Raw genomic sequence first — 19,238 nt, forward strand, 5'->3', positions numbered from 1 at the left:
ATTCTATGAATCTTCATAAAGGATGTTTCCTTCCCCTCATGCTCCACAGGACTATTCTCCATTAAAGGATGGACAAGGAAATTATTTTGATTCAAATTCGGCATGAAACATTGAACATGAAGGGGTTAAGAAATATTTGCGTACAATAAATAGGTGAGAGAATGAAACTGAAATATTATTTTTTTTCCCCTGGAGTCTCCACAAGGTGTCCAGGAGAAAATATCCCTCATTTTTGCTGCAAAAGAGGCAGGAATCTGAAAAGGAAACAGGCTGTAAACAGGATGTAGTGCTCTAATTCTCTTTGTCACCATTTAAGGATCAATTAGGAACCTGGGGATGCAAATCCTTGAAAGGATCTGTGAAGGCAGGAGGCTGCTCCTTGCATTACTCCCTTTGCACAAGAAACCTTAAAATGCTACAGGCCTTAACAAAGGCATCTGAGATGTTCTCAGGTATCTGTGACACTCTCATGGAGCTGGTAGATGGCTCCCTGCTAGACCCAGTCTGCCTCCCGTAGTACCAGGCACTACTAAACAGGTCATCCTGGGCTTCTTCCGTAGCTGATGGAGATGCAGCCAGCAGAGTTTATGGCATGCTGCATCCCCTCTTTTAGGGCTGCAGTGGTCAGGGGGATGGCACGCTGACCTCCATTAACTGGAGATCCTGGGTAGCCAGCTCAGTCTACCTCTGTTGTAGACTTCTAGATGTTGTAGATGAAAGAAACATGGACAAGGTGAAATGAGGGCCATCCCATTTGCCCAGCAATACCTGTTTTTTAAGTGATTTCCCAGCTAGCACAGCCATCGTAGCCCTTGGGTTCATCTCTCCAGAAGAGTCGGATGGCTTTCAGCAGTGGAAAATATCATCAACAATACGATTTTTATTTTAAAACAGGAGCAACCCAAAGATTTTCCATGAGTTGCTAGGTGTAGTGAGGAGCTTAAAGGCAGGGCAAGAGTTGGAAACTCATTTTCAGCCTCTCACAAATGGAGCTGTGTCAGCTGTATCCTCTCTGCTGTATATCAGTGTCTGTCTTCTTGTTTTTTGGTGTATGTTGGGGACCCAGACCACACAAGCCAAGGATCTGTGCCAGACAAACCCGGACTTACTGAGCGGAGCCCCACCAGTGCCCAGCCGCCAGCACCAGCCCAGGGGGACCAGACAATAAGCAGCAGGCCTGCCCAACAACACCCTAATATTTCCTTCAAAAATGAGGTAATGACACCTACAGGAAGGTGGGCACTTTGTGGTGGTGTCCAGAACATAGCTAAAAAGGGCGCTCGCTTTTCCTGAATCAGCTCTGTTGAGTTGGGAGCACGATCCCAAACTCAACTTTTATCCCCAAGTCACACTAATTTTTAGCTGGCATGTAGGTGTAAAACCTGCAGCCCTTCTCACTGTGTGTGTCTGTGTCAGAGAGAAAACACAAGACAGCAAAATAAGAGTGGATAAACACTCTCTCACATTACTTTCCAGAGATGGATGGAGGTGAAGAGGACCATACATTGGGTGCTGACCAGGGAAGAAGTGAAATTTGGGAAGAGAGGGGAAGTGTAATGGACCTGGTGAGAGGGCAAAGACCACAATTCAGTGTAAACCTTGTAGAAACTGGCTTGGAAGGGTCTAAAAATGCACGCCTGGATAATGAAAGACCCTGGTGCTAATCAGGAAGGAAGGGGATCCTGTTTCTAGACGCTCATCTTTTATAGGGTAGAACTGCATCGTGGACGCTGGCATGGATCTTCCTACTGCCCAAGCCAATTCCCACTTTGCCCCATACTGCAAACCCTAAGACAGGTTTGGGAGGTAAATTAGCAAGCATTCCCCAGGCAACTGTTCAAGTTACCCAGGAGAACTCTTATCACACAGTGGAGGGCTGCTGGGCCTGTCCTGTCCTCATAAAGCAGGTCAGGGCTTTGGTTGGGTTGGCTCATGGTTTGGGGCAGATTGCTGTATCAGTGGTCAACGGTCCTTCAACCTATGCCAACATTTTGACAGTTGTATTTCTTGTGTCTTTCCAGATCATTTGTGACAACCAGATCCAAGACACGTGGCCCATCATAAATCTGAAAGAAACTAAAACCTGTGTAAGTAGCATCCTTGGGGATTTTTCCGTAGGATTAGCTGCTGGGCTGCTGTTAGTGATCAGCTGGCAACCTGTGGCGCTCTGAGCATGTGAGCCTACAGAGATCACAGTAATTCCCTCAAAATAAGATGCAAAAACTTTTGGAATGTACAATGGTGAATGTAAATCCATGCTCATCAGTATCACCCAGTGGGGGACATGGCAGGAACAGAAGAAACCCATGAGGACTTCTTCATGTGGAGGGACCCACTCAGCCAGCCTAGGTCTCAGAAAAGAGGCACTGGAAAGTTTTAGAAGGTGAAACCATCCTTTAAAGCTAATGGGGAAGCTTTGCCTTTGACTGCAGAGGAGCATGAAGTTCACCCCAAAACTCAAAAAATAAATAAAAAATGTGAGGGTGGCATCCAGCTACAGAGTGACCAGCAGGTGGGAGTCTGGTTTTTTTTGTGCTCCTTGATGCTAAATGAGCTCATGAATCCCTAAAGTAAGTGCAAAAATCTCTAGTTCATTTGTTCCAAAGCCTCTGCAGGACGAGTGAGTGGTAAGATGTAGTTCCAAGGTGAGGAAAAGGCAAATCCAACCCAAGAGTATATACCAAGACCCCTTTTCTTGGGGGGTACCCAAATCCCTGGTGGCTTTTCTGAGGGATACCCACTTTCAAAAACATTTGTGTGGAAACTACAGGTTTCCTGCAGTAGGGAAGATGGAATTTATTAATAATTTATAAATAGGTTGAGTTTTTAGCTTTATGGCCAGGAGCAAGAGCCAATACCACACGGCTGGTGAGATCTTAAACGCTGGTGAGATCCTGACTGCTGTGCATTTGGGGTGTTTTTTTGTTGGTTTGGGGGTTATAATGTTCTGGTTTTTGGACCTCGGCACTGCCAAGGCAATGTAAGCATTGGGAAATTGCCAACCCGGGGGCATTCCCACAGCTCATGCTTCGCAGCATCAACTAGCTGCTCAGGTTCATGAACCTCAGCTGTCCCCAGAGGGACTGGCATTGACTTCACCGTATGGTGGCAAGATGCAAAGAGCAGTTTTATGAACCATAATCCCTAAAACCACTTGAAATGCATACTGAGAGGAGTACAATGGCTCCTACTGACCACAGCAGCTTTGAAATTCCCTGTGGCTAGGTGGCGGCCCTGCCTGGCAGCCCTGGAGAAGGTTTGCATCATCTCCCTCTAGCACCCGCTGAGCTCCTGGAAGAGGGAAAACCCCTGTGCTGCCACCTCATGGCCATCACCTTCCTGCTTTGGCTCTTGCTGGGTGGAAGTGCTCTTTGCCCAGATACCAGCTGAAGCAATGATTTTTTGGCCATGTTGCCCTGAATGCTGAGGATGAGGATGCCCATGGCCTGGATGCTACAGCAGGAGAGCCCTTCCTGAGAGCGTCCACTTACCAGCCCCATGCAGTGCCCAAACCCACAGCCGTGTCTGCCCTGGGAAAGCTTCTCACCAAATTTTTCATGGACTATATACAAATATTTCATCAGATTGACCAAATCTAATTTTGGAGCCCAAAACATCAAGGTGACCTACGACCTTCGTGGTGTTTAAGGCTTTATCCCTCCTCCTGGGTGCAGTCTCACTGCATGGAGCCGCTCCCCATCCCGTGGCTTAGCTCGAGCTGTGCCACAGGGCTTTGTGGAAATGGGGCTGTAAGGCTGCGAAATGATGGTGCACGGTGATGCACCAGCAAGCTACGGGGTGAGCAGACATCACAGCTTGGCATCATCTGTGGTCCTCTCTGGGCATTTGCTCCCTGGAGCTGGTGAGCCACCACATCTACCCCACTCTTTTCCTTGGGGTCCCCTGGGTGTGATAACGATCGGCAGCCTCGTTAGTGCTAAATGCCAATTGCATTCTGAAATGGCTGCAGAAAGACTGCAAGGGTGCATCCTCCCGTAGCATCAGTCCCCTCCGCTGCCAGAACACCTCCCAGCCATTAACATCCCATTCGGTAAATTCCCGAAAAATCACATTAAATGTTATGCCTCCCAAGCTGAGCAACTAGCAGAGAAGTGGCACTATCTGGCTTCCCTGCTTTGTAGGTCCCGTAAACAAGTCTCTAGCCAAAGCTTGACAGCAAAGTGAAAAAAAACCCTTCGCATTTTACAGCCCGTGGGAAAACAGGAAAGTGTGTGCTATAAGGAGAAGTGTTCCAGAAAGGGCTCGGATCCTGGGCCGTAAAACGAGCCAGGATTGGGACTGCATTGTGCTGAAAGCTCAGCTCCAGCTGGGTGAAGCACGGTGAGGGCAATGCAGGGGCTGGGGGACGTGCCCACGTCCCACCTGGCAGAGGAGGGGGTGATGCGGGCATCCCCCCTGTGCCTCGCAGCTCCTGGAGCATCGTTGGCAGGGCGGGGACCCTGATAAAAAGCTTGGGACTGAGCCTGAGAGCCACGGGCACTGCACCTCAGTTTCTCAGCTTCGGTGAATTCAAAATTTCAAAAGAAAATGATCTGCAAACTCTTAAAATGAAAAAACAAAAGCCAGTTTTATAGTTGGTACCATGCAGGTGAATGAAGGTCCTTTACAGGCTGCTCGGTTCCAGCATCCTTCATTGGTGGGTGATGCTTTTGTCTAGCGCTGAGCTGTTTGGTCCAGGTTGTCCCACGCTCCCTGTTGTCCCTTCTCCTTCCTTTGATTACAGCAGGATCTTAACAGGTTTCTTAATGAGGCTCGTTAGCCTAATGCCTTGCGCTATGTAGGGTGACTTTCCTAAGGTCTAGCTCCTGTATCCTCAGCTGGGTTTTCGGTGGCTGCTTGGGGTGCTCCAGCCTCAGCAGCCACCCCGCTCCTCACCCCAAACCCATTCGGTGCCACGGGAGGTGACAATGCTAGAGGTGACCAGTGTCCCCTGAGCTCCATCAGGACCGCAACAACCCCACGACCACCTCCCAGGGCTCCTTCACCACATCCCCAGCTGGGACCTGGATGTGCCCAGCTCGGAGGATACCGGGGGGGCACCACAACCTGCTCCAGCCGGGGGATGCAAAACACACGGCGAGACCCCCGTACCCCAACCTGTCCCCCCTCTCCGGGCTGGGGACGGTCCCCAAGGGGCCGCGGGACCCTGTGCCGAGCAGGGTCGTACCCCCGCTCGCCCCACCCGGCTGTTTGTTGACTCAAGTGCCGTTACCTCACCCGGGGATGTTGGTTTTAGGTCCCCGCCAGTGTGGGAACCGGATCCGCGCCGCTCGGCAGCGCCTCTCAACTCCGGCCAAGGAATGCGAGCGGCTCCGGCGGGGAGAGGGCGCGAGGCCGGGGCACCACCGGGGCATCCCCCTGGCCCCCTGCTGGGAAAGGGCAAATCCCTCCTGATCAGCATGTTACGGGGTTTAGGCATCGCTCGACAGCCAGCAGGAAAGCGGTTTGGTGCTCATCATCCTTAAAATGCAAGGGTTTTAGCCTCCCTGGCATCCGCCCCCCAAAAAAAAAAGAGTTTTAAATGTTTTTGCTTCTTCGTGGGGTGCCAGGAGGAGGAACGGGGTAGCCAGTGCTGGGAACTGTGAGGGAAACCCTGGAGAAGGCTTTGCAGGGAGGCAGCAGAGAGGCTTTTAAGGCTGCTGCCAAACAGAAAGTGCTGTGCGTGCTCAGGGACTGAGAGCTGCAGGACGTGCAAAGCGTAGGAGCACAGCCCAGCGTCCAAGCAGGCTAAAAACAGCACCCCGAGCGAGCCAAGGCCTCTCTGCCCTCTCCAGCTGCCTCATCCTGCTGCCTGCAGCTTTTCCCTTGATGCTGCTGGGGATGCAGCCAGGACAGCTCGAAGGGAGAAGCTTTTCCCGCTACAAATAAAAAGGGAAAAGTTCCCAGTGCCAAGCTCGCCCTCTTGCTGCACCCGGGACCAGCCTTCCGCCCCACCACGTGCATCCTGGTTCTGCCGCCGCTTCCAGGGCCACTTCCCAAATATTTAGATGAAATGGGGTGAGATTCGGGGCTTTCCTCGGCCAAGGGGAACGCTGGTGGCCGTCAGCACAAGCAGGACCTGGAGGGTTGCAGAGGGAGGAAGGTTGGAGGTGCTGGAGCAGGCGGGAGCAGAGCTCTTCCCAGCCAGGGCAGCTTGTTTCCAAAGGGTGTGCCTGGAAGATTTTTTGCATGCAGGGGCTGTGCGTGCAGGATGAGTGCATGCAGGGTCTCTGCAAACAGCATCTCCAAATGTGGGGTTTGTGCATGCAGGATCTGTGCACGTAGAACCTGTGCATGCGGCTCCCATGCATGCAGCTCCCGTGCACGCGGGACTTGCACGTGCAGGATTTGTGCACACAGGTCTGTGCACACAGCATCTCGGTGCAGGAGCCATGCATACAGATCCTGTGGATGCAGGATTGTACCCACGGGATCCATGCACGCAGTGCCTTCGTGCACCGGAGCTCTGCATGCGGCATCTCTGCATGTCGGACCTGTGCACGCACGATGTGTGCATGCAGGATTGTGCACGCAGGAGCTGTGCGTGCAGGATTTGTGCGTGCTGCTGTACAGGATCTGTGCACAAAGCATCTCTGCATGCAGGCTGCAGAGCAATCAGCTGTACTTTAGTGAGCTCCCAGCTGCTGGGGAGCATCAGGCAGATGCAGAGGGTCTCAGGAGCACCCAGAGGGGCCGAGGGCTCCATGCACCCCTCCGCAGTCATCCCTCCGGTACCACCCAGCCTCACCCCTCCAGCAATGCTCCAGTTCATACGGAAGCAAAACCCTTTTTTTTCTGCTCTCCAGAGCCCCGGGGAATGCCCAGGGGGTAGAAATGCAGGTGGTGGGAGGGATGGAGATGCCCCTGGAGCACCACAGCCCTGTCTCGTTCCCGCTGTGGCCTCAGCTCCCCACCCCGCTTCCCTCGGGGACCTGCTATTCCTGGAACACCAAAAGCTGTGGCTCGCAGATAAGACCGGCGCAGGGCCCCGGCGAGGAACGGCAGCCAAGAGCTCGGCTTTTCCTAAAGAAACGACTTTTGAACTTTTCCTGTTCCCTGGGAGGGCCGGCAGCGGCCGGACGAGGAGGAGGAGGAGGGATGGCTCCAGCCGCAGCATCCGAAATCACAGTCCCACGTTGTGCCAGGGGAGGCTTAGATTTGGTTTAGATTGGATTCCTTTATGGAGAGGGTGCTCAAGCACCAGGACAGGCTGCAGATATTTAGGAGATGAACAGAGGTGGCACCAGGGGACGTGGTTTAGTGATGGGACGTGGTAGGTCGGGGTGGTGGCTGATGATCTTGAAGGTCTTTTCCATCCCCAGCGACGCCATGACCCCGCCACCCTGGGGAAGGGGCGTGATGCTGCGGGGCGCAAGGTGCGTGGGTGGCGGTGCCAAGCCCCTGTTTGTCCCCGCAGGCCGACTGGAGGGCTGCCAGCAGCAACGAGTCCTTCTTCGAGATCTTCTGCTCCATAGGGCGGCAGGCGTTCGACATCCACAGGGACAAGTGCACCGTGACGCTGGCCTCCTCCGCGCCCCAGCGCTGGGCTGTGCACGCGGTGGTGCACCGTGAGTGTGGCCCAAAGCCCTGTTGTGGGGAGGGTTTGGGGGGGATATGGGTGTGGGGAGGCAGCTGGAGGCTCAGGGGGTTTACCAGAGCCCGATCAGGGTCTGCGTCCCTTGGGTTGCCCTTTCCTGGGGGCTTGGGAGATGCACAACAAGCCCAGAAACGAGCTTTGCTCATCAATGTAGCCTTGAGCCCACCAGATCCCTCTCCTTGTCCATGGTAAATCATAGCAGGGACCAATCTCCAGGAGAAAAACACCTCCGGCGTCATCAAAACCCAGTGCCCGGCTCAAACCCTTCCCCAAAGGACCACGGAGGGGAGCTTCTTGGCCACGTCTGAGCCCTTTGGGTAAATCCAGCTCTGCCCATGGGTGTCCAAACATTGCTTGAGCACAGGGGCATCAGGGGATGTAGGCATCAGGGGATGGAGGCATCACGCTGCCCTGGAGCTGTGGGGAGGAAGGGTTGAGCTCCATCCTCCTCCTCACCAAGGCTAGGAATCACCTCCAGCAGGTGATCATGGGCAGGGGAACCCAGAGGGGCCCTGGGGACCGATTCTGCACTGCTCCAGCACTGTGTTTGCAGCCAACATTTTGTAAATCTCCCAACGCGGAGCTCCCCATGGGTGTTTGCACAGGGGACAGTGGGGACAAGCCACCAGCTGTCCCCACGTGGGCTCTGACCCACCGGGTACAGCCCCCGTCCCCAAAACAACACCCGAGGGAGGGAACGGGGCAGCCTCTCTCCCGCAGCAGGATGTGACCCACTTGGGATCCCACCTCCTCCTACCATGGTGGTGTCACCCCCTGTTTAGGTTTGGGGTCAAGCCTGGACCTTTCCCCCATAGCTCCCTTGATGAGACCTCCAGGAGGGACTTGGGTCTCCTTGGCTGGCTTTAGAGGGACCCAAAATGTCCCTCCATGGAGCTCCTCCACTGAGCAGGAGGCGGTGGCACAACCCGTCCCCTCTCCATCCCCGTGCTCACTGCAGCTTCTGTCTTCCCCCAGGCCTTTTACACCCTGAAGCTGTCTTCAAGGAGCTGAAGGAGAAGAGGAATGAGCTCGAGAAGGTAAGCAGCTCCCCAGGCACGACGTGGGGACGTCCCCAAAGGAGGCTGGCACAGGGTGGCCACCCCACCTTGGATCCTGACCCGTCCTTCCCTCGACAGCTGGGCATCGTCAACGTCACCTACCTCAACCAGGAGATGGAGGAGGAGGTGAAGGACCAGTTCAGCACGCCCCTCATCATCACCATCATCACCCTGGCCTGCTCCCTGCTGCTCGTCGCGGCCATCTACGGCTGCTGCCACCAGCGTTTCTCCCAAAAGAAGAACCAGGTGAGGTGGGAGGAGGGTTGGGACGGGCACCCCGAGACACCTCCTTGCCCCAGGGGCACCACGAGGAGGCGGGGAGCACACGAGTTGCCCCTCTGCTGGTGGAGACCTCCCTGCTGGTGCCACTCGAGGGGCTGCCGTGCAAAATCTCAGCGTAGGGTGCCCGAACGCCACGGGTGCTTTTGGGATGGGGACCAAGGGAACGAGGGGCTGGAGGTGCAGGGGTACGGCCACGAGCAGCATCCGTCTGCTGCCCCCAGGGCAGCTGAGCAGCGTCCTCAGGTCCGGGCATAATTTTGATGAGAGAGGCTTTCTCAACCCAAATCCCCCCTCTCCGAACCCATCCACTCCTCCCCTTCACCCCCCCACCCCAAAAAGAAACAAAAGATTGATCACGAAAAATAAATACGGCACCAAAGGAGAAGGGGAGCACGGGGACAGATCTTTTTCTGACTGCTTGCGAGCATAGTTTAGGAAGTCAAAAGCATTTCTCCTTTTTTGCATTTGTTTTTTGGACGCTTTTTCCTTTTTTGTTTTTATTTTTTTTAAATTTCACTCCTGCTGCTTTTCAAAAATGACTTGAAAGTTTTGTTGTGTTGTGTTTTTTTTTTCTTTTTTCTTTTTTTTTCCTTTTATTTTTCTCCCTTCCCCCCCCCCCCCCCCCCCCCCTTTTTAAACCCTGCTGTTGTTTCACCTTGGAAATAAGCAGCACATCCACCCTGATCTCCCCGGGTTTGATGATGGACGTGCCATCCTGATCTTTAATGTGAGTTAAATTCAACGCAGGGGTGGGTGCCGCATCTGTAACTCCCCCCCCCCCCCAGCTCCCCGGCTTTTGCCCCCCCTGTGATGGTTGGCAGCTTTTAACAAGACTAAAGCCTACTAAAGCCCAGCTTGGAAGCCCCCTGCCCCTCGCTGTGGGTGCCGTGCCACGGCGGGGAGGAAGCACTGCCCGAGCATCCCTCGACCTGGGGGGGGTTTGCCAGCATCCCCCCCAAACCTCGAGGGCTCAGGGCCCCCCCCTGCTTCCAAGCACCCCCCTCCAGCTCCGCCGCCCGCTCCTGCAGTGCCTGCTCGCGCCGAGCCCTCTGGTTTCGCTTCTCCATCCTTTTCCCTTCCCACCGTCTGTTAGGAGCAACGCGTCGGCTGTACGGCCAGGAGGACACACACAGAGAACCCTAAGAAAATGAGGGGGAGCACACAGGAGTCTGTAAACACAGCCCCTGTAAATCCCCATGGGACGGGATGGGGCTGAAGGAGCCGCCCGTGGTAAATGCAAGGTTGGGATGAGATGGGGATGGTGCTGGCGGTGGAGATGAAAGGAAAGCGCCCACAGGGCTGGGCCACAGCTGGAAGTAGTGTGGATCCGAGCGCCGGGTGATTCAGCGCCTGATTCATCCCTGAATCAGCCCTTTCTGAGGAGGGGGGGATGCCCCAGCCAAAACTGTGCGTGGTCAAAGGGAAGGGAGAGGGAAGGTCTCCACCAGGAGCTCTCCAGGACAGGGCACGGGGGTGATGCTGGTGCAGGGAGAGATGGGCTGGTGGCATCTGCAAGCAGGGAGATGTCGGGGCGGGGGGGGGGGGATGAGTGGAGAATAAAAATAAAGGGACAAAGGGGGCAGAAAGGGGAGCTGGGGAGGCAGGAGCAGGGACGCAGGGTTGGGGCGAGCCGAGGATGCTCAGCCTTCGGTGCTGGCCTCCTCCCAGGGTGTGTGACGTGGGGACACAGCCATGTCACCCCAGCTGCCCTCGGGGAGGTTTTTCTGCAGGTCTCCGGCTGCTCTCCCCTCCTGCCACCACCGGCAGCCTCCTCCTCCAGCCCCGTGCTCCCCCCCCTCGCCGCGCCTGCAGCCCCCAGCCTCTGCTGCCCCATGGAGCCTCCCTCTACGAGCAGCAGCCTCGTCGGGCTGGGAGGCTGCAAATACTGCAAGGGGAGGACCCGAGGTGGCACGCAGGGCACGGCCGAGCTCTTCCTCACCGGGGTTTTTTCTGGGTTTTTCTCTTCCTCGCAGCAGCGCCTGACGGAGGAGCTGCAGACGATGGAGAACGGCTACCACGACAACCCCACGCTGGAGGTGATGGAGACCTGCTCGGAAATGCAGGAGAAGAAGGTGAACCTCAACGGCGAGCTGGGCGACAGCTGGATCGTCCCTCTCGACACCATCATGAAGGAAGACCTGGAGGAAGAGGAGGACACGCATTTATAGGATACGGAACTTGATCCCGCAAGAAGCAACTCCCCCAGAACCCCCAACTCCCCTAAAAAAAAAAATTAAAAAAAAAAAAAAACAAACATAACCCCCCCCATACACACGCACAATTCCGAAACAAGGCAAAATTCCCAGAAAAATCCCTCGTGAGCTCATCACGGCCGCCAGGTGGGGTGCAGGATGGCAGAGGGAGGGATGCGAGCAGACAGCTCCGTGGTCACCACAGCACCCGCATCGGGACGAGCGGCTCCCTCACCCATGGGTGCTCCTTGGGACCAACCCCACGGGACCCAAAGGGGTGAATGGGGCAGCTTTGGTGCCCTGCTTTCCTCCAAGCAGGGATGTCTGAGGTTTTTTTCGCAGCAGGGATGCTGCGTCCCCTCCCGTCCCCCATCTGACCACAGCCTCCAGCTACCGAGGGACCCCAAAATAAAAAGAAACATCACGAGGATGGGAACGGGAGCGCAGACCCCAACAGCAAACCTGGAAATCAGAGCTCAAAAATTCCTCCAGCCCATGTCGTTCGGTCATCACCCTGCCCTCCCCGACACGCTCCCTTGCAGAACACCGAGGTATGGAGCAGGAGGAGCCGGACCAGCCCCTTCGCTCCCTTTTCAGCCGGTTTCCATCCCCGCCGAGCTGCTGGATGAAAACGCACCACGGCCACGCTTTGGGGCACAAGCAAATGCCCGGGGATGCCAAATCCCACCCTGCCTTCAGCTGCCCCACAAAGGGCTGCTCCAGGGCTGGGGCGATTTCTTGTTTCAGACCACGGGAAGGATGCAGCAGATTTTGCATTAACATTAAAGGAAGGGAGAGGAAAAGGAGTCACTCCTTGATTTCATCCTTCCGAGGAAGGGTTTGAGACCTGGAGCGATGCCTGATCGCCAGCCCAGGCACATGGTTGTGTTTTCTTTTTTTTTTTGCTGTAAAGGATCCCAGCCCAGCTCTGCGGCTGCATTTACCTATGGAAGCATCTGATCACCTGCCAGGAATGCCGCAGCAGCACCGGGCCCACCTCCATCCTCTGCCAGGGCCGGTGGCAACATGCACGGCGATTTTTGGGGTCATGGTGTCCTGCGCGAGCTGCAGAAGAGATAAAAGCAGCAGAAGCGTGAGCCAGGTGGCTCGGTGGCAGCTTTCCATCTGCTCAGCCCTTGGTGTTTCCTCCCCACGAGGCCGATAAGCTCAATCCACATCCTCAAGCTTCCCTTTCTTCTTGAGAAGCGGCTGAAGGAGCAGAGATGTGCAGAGCAGCCTCCAGCTCAGCTCACTGAACCTCGTCCCGCAGCCCTTGGTCTCATATAAGGGCTCCCTTTGCAGTAAATCTTTAGAGGGGGTCAAAAATCAGAGCAGAAAATGGTTGGACTAAGGTCGTTGCTGGTTTTCCCCTTCCCATCCCAGCTCCTTGCTGGCTCTGGAGGGATGGGGATGTCGCAGAGCAGCCCGGCTTTGGTGCAAGCAGATGCCCCAGGGGCAGGGCTGCGTCCTCCAGCAGGTGGCAGCGAGGGCAGAGGACCCGAAATCACTCAGGTGAGGGCATCTCCAGCATCCTCACATCAAGGTGGACCTCACGGGATGGCTGAGGTGGGAAGGGAGCTCTGCAGGTCCTCGGGTCCGAGCCCTGCTCCGGCAGGGCCACGTCCAGGCGGCTTTTGGAGACCTCCAAGGAGACCTCCAAGGAAGGAGAACTGAGAAATCCTCCAGTCAAGGGGTGATGCAGCAAAGCCCTGGTGGTCCCAGGGAGGCAGAGGAGCTCGGGACGGAGCACAGCACCCAAGCAGGGTCATCCTGCCCCGCTCCCATCACGGCCGGGTGGTTTCCTTCGGGTCAACACCACGGGGACCCCGTCCCGTGGCCGTCCCCAAAGCCGGGCAAAGCAGAAGAGGTGATGAGAAATGGAAACGGTGCCCAAACCCCGCTCGGGGGTGCTGACAGATGAAAGGGAGGGGGCAGATCGCCCCGCAGCTGGTGGAAGATGCCTCGTGTCCCCCGGGGCCAGCTCTTCTCCCTTCACTCCTGCACTGACGGACAGTTTGAAGCGTTCGAGCCTATCTATTTTTGTATGTAAATACTCCTGCTGTTCATTAGCGATGTATTCAGCGCACTTCACTTATCTGTGCACTGCACTACGGGGAAGTGATTTTGGAGGGGGGAAAAAAATCAAAAAAAAAAAAAAAAGAGAAAACAAAAATAAGTAAAAAGCTAAAGGCCAATCTGGGAGGGGACCAAAAACTCGCCGCGAAGCAGGAAAACGCCTCCCTGCTGGAGCTGGACAGCCCAGGGCCGGTGCCTCCACATGGGTGGCAGCGAGCCCGGCTCCTTAACATCCCAACAAGCCTTAACGAACCCTTAACGAAGCTCGCAGCCACTTCGGGAGGCACATTTCTTCCCGAATCGAGTGCCCGAATTCGGCAACCTTGCGGCTCGGTCCTCGGCGGCCAGCAGAAGCCCAGGATCCCCTTCCCAGGGCAGAGATGCCAAAGTGCTTTAAGGAGTCAGGTCCAAAGACTTTCTGAGAGAACCCTACAATGGCTTGAGATCAAGCAACCTTAAAATCTTTCAGAGCAGAGACCGGTGGAGATATCGACTGCTCGGCAAGTGCTTATAGTGATTTATATTTGAATAGGAATTGTACATTTATTTATTTTTCCAGACACCATATTTTTAAACCACTAATATTTTATAGTACATCTTCCTTCCCCTATTTAAAGAACTATTTCCTTGGAAAAAGAAAAAAAAAAAAGAAAAAACAGTAAGTTTTTATGTTGGTAACATTCTTTTTGCAAAAATAAAATAAATCAGGTAGGAAATGCAGCGACGAGCATCTTTGGCCTTAATGCTTCCCTTCGTAGACCGTAGCCATAAATGTTAGACCAAAAATAAATGAAAAAAAAAAATCTCCCCAGGCATTTCCTCCCTCCCTGCCCCTCTCCCCTCTTCCCCTGGCTTCCCTCCTCTTCCCCTACAACAGCTTTAAGGCGGGACACGCCGTGCGAAGCGATCGGGACTCTAACCTCCTGGCGAGCCTTTGGCGAGCAGCTGGGATAGACTTCTCCACTCGCAGACCCTCCAGGAGCGTGTAAATAAGGTTAGGATCAGTTATCTGCCGCCGACGGTGCCGTGGCCCCGCCGAGCAGCCCGATGCTGTGAGTGTCCCCTGCAAGCAGAGGACGCAGCCACCGAGCCCCGCACGCGTCCCGCGGCTCTCGCTTTCCGCACGGCGGCGCCTCCCGCGGGGACAGGAGTCTGACGTACACTGGAATTTACCGAGGAACTGGATCGCAGAGATTATTCTGGCATTTTCCTACAAATATATATATTTTGAGAGCATCATGTATTTCTGCCAATAAAGGTTCGTATGGAAAAGGCTCGTTTCTTGGCTGGGGGAACGGCGGGTGCTGGGCGGGGCGTGCAGGGCTTGGGCTCCAGATCCAGGACCAGCAGTCGTGTAAGCGGGTAGGGCTGGTGTGGTTCAAGCTCGTTTGGAAAGCCAGCACAGGCTTTGCACAGTCCCGCTAGCAAGAAGACGTTAAAACGTTGGGATGAGCAGGAAGAAAATCAGCCCAGATCTTCAGGGATGCCCAACTTGCATTTCTGCCATGTCAAAGAAAACAGGATAGTGACGAAAACCTGACCTTAATTAAGAGAAAACCCAAAAGGGAGGGATGCTCAGCTGGTGTGGGTGAGGCAGCTCCACCACTGCCTGTTGGAGTCCCCAGTGCCTTTAAAAAGTCCCCAGTGCCTTTAGAAGACCCCAGAAGGCTGTAGCCAGCCAAACCTGTACCTTTCCCCCTGCTCCGAGCCAAGCTGAGCATCCGTCACCCTCCTGGTCCCCCCTGGTTGAAGGACCGACCCCAGGGGAGTTCATTGTGCAGGAATGGGCTTTTCCGAGGATTCCGAGGAAAGGGATTTTTTTTATTTTTATTTTTTCCAGCTACATCAAAGCTGTTCTGCCTCACCTTGTGGTGGATCAGAGGAAAAAAAAAAATTAAAGTTCCCCCCTAACTCTCCTTTTCTTCTGGGTGCTTGGAGTCAGCACGAAGCACCGCAGTGCCAGCATGCAACCATCCAAGGTCGAGATGCCTGGGTAGCCAAAGTGGCTACAGCATACTTGGGCGACTCTGAGTGAGGAGGGAAGGGAGAGGTCCCCTATTAGTGCCCCTAATTCTGCATTTTGCCCACCCCACGGCTGGGTCAGGCTGCGAAAGCAAAGCTGGCACCCCTGCGCCAAGCATCCTCCGAAGGAGGGCAGAAGCGCGACCTTTCCATTTGCCATCGTGTGCCCCAAATAAAACATTTAGTTCTAGGTTGGATGGAGAAAGTTTCCACTTACGCAAGGGGGAGAGGGAAAAAAAAAGGAATTTAAGTATTAAAAGCCAGTGATTTGCATCAGCCTCTGTTCCTCCCCGGTTTCACAGCTCCAGCACCACTCGTACGAGGTGCTCGCGGTTCCTTTTCCATCCTTGGAAGCAAGCGCCGTTAAAACAGATCTAAGATAAACACCCGTGCTAGCATATACATTTTTATTAAGAAAAATGAACAAAATACATTCTCTCCTTATGTACATTACATACAACATAACTACAGTAGTAGGTGTTCCTCGCAGCACTCGTCCACTTACGTACAGCATGAGGCTCCCATGTCAACCCAGCAATGACCAAAGGTGACTTAATTATGCCAAGGAAGCAAACGAACAGCCCAGGCTGAACAGAAATAACCCATTTAGCTGGAAGGGGTAGGACGGAGAATCACCACAGTCCAGGAACAAAGCTTGTACCCACCAGGGCAGGAGGATTTGGTATTTGAGCTGCTCTTGGACCACGCACGCAGCCGATGTTTGCCCCACGGATGCTCTCTGCCAGCCCGCTCGGCTGTCCCAGACCCCAGCGGCGGCACAAGCACCAAGGAGAACTCAGAGGGACACCGAAGCCTGCGGGACCCCAAGCTCCTGCACTATTAGGAGAGGCAGATTTAGTGTTTCCAGATAGAATGCTCAAAGGGAAAGCGTTTGCCAGGCTTCCTTGATACCTCTAAAACTTGTCACGCTGCATCTCAGCACCTAAACATACCCCACCGGGACTGGAACAGTCTCCCGTTAACTGAGAACAGACCAAAGGGAATTAACTTTCTGCCCCTGGGCAACGTGGTCTGCAAGGTTCAGGGCCCCCAGGGCTCAGGTCTCCCAACGGCAGGCACATTTGTTTAATTGAGCTCTGTGCTCTGGCTGAAGGTCTCCCCAGCATCCCATCATTTCCCGCTGGAAGACAGCAGGAAATACAGCTTTGGTGGTTAGGAACAGCTCCTACAAGCTAGGTTTTCTGTTTTCCAGCACCACAGCTTCAGAAGCAAGAGGTGCTTGGCATGTCAAAACATCAGTGGGAAGAGAGAGAGGGAGGAAGGCGAAGAACGAGGAGGAAGAGAGGAAATTCAGCATCCCCTGCTGGTGTGCCTTTCCACTTACCAAGACAGATAAGAGGGGAAATTAAGTCAGTGGTGTAACAGCTATCTTGTGGTTAGAAAAAAGTAATAGTCACGTCAACATAGGAGCTGGCATCAACACCGGAGTTCTCTGCAGTGCTTCAGGCCGTCACCTTCGGACTGCCGCACGCTGCTGCAGGGCACAAGGATTCAGAAGATGTTCAGACTTGATGCTTTGCAGTCAAGTCACTGACTTGCAACTGAGGAAGCATAGATTGATAAAAAGACACTTGCCTCTTTTAAGAGCTGAGATTGTGGTTTTTTTTTCTAGGCTTCAAAAAAAAAATCACTTTTCAGCCTCAAAGTAGGTTCTTCAGTGAGTAGACCTGGTCACACGCTGCAGCACTTTTCTGCGCAGTGAAATATGAATTGATTCGGTCCCTTGGGTGGCTCGTTACAAAGTCAGGTTATTTAAAGTTTATTTTCTCATCACTGGGGAGAAAAACCTGTCCACTGGTACTTGGAAAGTTGAGAAGACTGCAGCCACTGGGGTCACCGTTTTTGTCTAGCCTTCCCACCATCCTATTGATTAAAATGTAGCTAAAATTCCCTTAAACACCCCACAAGAAAGCTGAGAGCATTTTTAGGTTCTAACAAACTTTTAAGGCCACAAGACGCGGTCTGATAGTCGACTGTGCTGCACAGCCCCGGTATATTCAGGAGTTTAAGGCCAGGTGGCTTCTCCTTGAAATTGCTGCAGAGGGACTTGGGGGGGACGGGGGATGGGGGCAGGACCTTAGGAAAGTTTGTTCAACGCATTTCTCTCTCTGATGCTGGTGGGGGACGGAGAGGGACAAAGCCAAGTGTGAAGCTCCGCGACTAGAAGATCCTGGTCTTGCATCACATCCATTTGAAAGGGAACCAGAAGATCCAGGACACGTGAAGGAAATCTGCACTAAATAGCAGAGCTACCTAGGAGCCTTCAAATCATTCCACAAAAGAGAAATCACGTCCTAAACATGCGCTCTCATGAGCTACTACTGCATTATCCAAGTCCACTTCCCTCCCTGCCCTGCTACACAGGGGAAATAAAAGACTCCCCAGCTACCTGCTGCTTGTCTACGCCGGTAAAAGATTCGGGATTACACAAGTGAGAGGTAGAAACCCTACCACAATTATTGGGGTGAAGCTGGGAGGGTTGGTATCATCGCCTTCTCCTTCCGTCAAGCAGCTGCCACGCTCCCGGTGCTGCACAAAAGAAGCGATGCTGAGACAGGAGGGCAGGCTCACCACCGGCTCGGCAGAGGGGACAGAAAACTAGGAGCATGCTGCAGCTGGGAAAGCAGCACCCCGTGCTCCCCCTGGAAGGAGAGCAGCGGAGAACATTAATTCACAAAGATCCTTCCTGGCTGCTTCAGAGGCAAAAGGAAGGAGATTTGCAAAGGAAGCAGCTCGAGGATGGTGGTGCAGAAACTGGTGCCTCCTAACCGCCACCCAGCTCCAGCCTCCGTGAATTCTTCAGGAGATGCTTCATCCGCCTCATCCATGGACCTTAGGGGAATCCGGAGGCACAGACTGTTTGGGATGCAGTGAACAATCAGGTGGGAGAAAAGAGCGAACACCTTGAGGGGACCACGCTTTGCCCATTTTGCTGGACAGCAAACACACGAGTGAGATTTTCCTTTAAAGCAGCAGCAGAACCCAAAAGCTAACCCGGTAGAGCCAGTCTTCAGCTCTTCACTCACCATGCTTTTATTTTTTTTTTCTTCTGGGAATGAACTGCAATGCCACGCTAGAGCTGGACACACCAACTCATTTCTGACAGCACTCAAATACGTGCACTTTGCAGATCATCAGTAAGGGCTGTGCTGCCTTAGAGCAAACAGCTGGCGGCCAGGACAACACAAACCTTTGCCTCCACCAAGTATAAATTAAGATTTCAAGGTGCTGAAGTGATATGCTGACAGCTGCTGCAAGTCCGTGGCTATATCGGGAAGGAGAGCACTGAATTTGGGTCACAGCAAGTATTTGGAGCCCATCACACCGACAAATTGAGTTCAGATACGTGAAAGCAAAAGGGGACAGCAGCAATATGCTACCTTCATGAACCGTGCTTGGGGAAGATGCTGACAGGCATACCTCTAGTCCCAAGCCATACAGCTGGCATTATGCACAGCCCCATGACCACCATCCCTTCTTCAGAGGGTAACGTATATAACCAAGGCGTTCATAAATAGCCCCAAACTCCATCCAGTTCTCTGAGCTCTGCCAGAACACCAAAAGATGCCCACCTCCTGGCATCAACCATGACATTTTCCGGTGGAACCCTTTCAAACGGCAACAAACAAGTCGTTAACTGGCTCCGCAGCAACTCTGAAACTGGGTTTAGATGCTTTACCTACAGATAAAAGCACGTGGAGTCGATTTATCTAAGCACTGAGCCACGTACTATTGTACTGGTTCCAGTACAGTACACCGCTCATTCCACTCCGACTTCTCATTAAAATGGAAGTTTTCAGTAAAACAGGGGTTTTGCCCAGAAGTCATGACCACAACTTGAATTTCTAGCATGTTTTCCACGTCACAATACGATCAGGGCTACCATACCCAGAGGCATTTAAATACGCTAACGAGCTTCCAAAAGTACATTTATATTTTAACAATATTTACAGCTCATGTACTAATCTGCACGAAGAGCAAACAACATCG

The 19,238-nt window shown here is 53.7% G+C and overlaps 1 protein-coding gene across 4 annotated transcripts in view; it reads left to right on the plus strand.

Moving 5' to 3' along the window:
- The window catches only part of PODXL (podocalyxin like), a 44,187-nt gene extending 29,710 nt beyond the window's left edge, over positions 1-14,477 (plus strand). The window contains exons 3-9 of one of the 4 annotated variants that reach the window (XM_080577372.1): positions 1,067-1,215; positions 2,022-2,087; positions 7,418-7,568; positions 8,573-8,634; positions 8,734-8,901; positions 9,608-9,664; positions 10,911-14,477. In XM_080577372.1, coding sequence (XP_080433498.1) covers positions 1,067-1,215; positions 2,022-2,087; positions 7,418-7,568; positions 8,573-8,634; positions 8,734-8,901; positions 9,608-9,664; positions 10,911-11,105 — 848 coding nt within the window. In that variant the 3' untranslated portion in view covers positions 11,106-14,477. The remainder of the gene's footprint in view (positions 1-1,066; positions 1,216-2,021; positions 2,088-7,417; positions 7,569-8,572; positions 8,635-8,733; positions 8,902-9,607; positions 9,665-10,910) is intronic. The other 3 variants (XM_080577373.1, XM_080577374.1, XM_080577375.1) reach the window with 3 other exon arrangements.
- Positions 14,478-19,238: the final 4,761 nt, after the last annotated feature.

The sequence above is a fragment of the Anser brachyrhynchus genome (genome assembly GCF_964034855.1).
Source record: "Anser brachyrhynchus genome assembly, chromosome: 1".
Classification (NCBI taxonomy): domain Eukaryota; kingdom Metazoa; phylum Chordata; class Aves; order Anseriformes; family Anatidae; genus Anser; species Anser brachyrhynchus.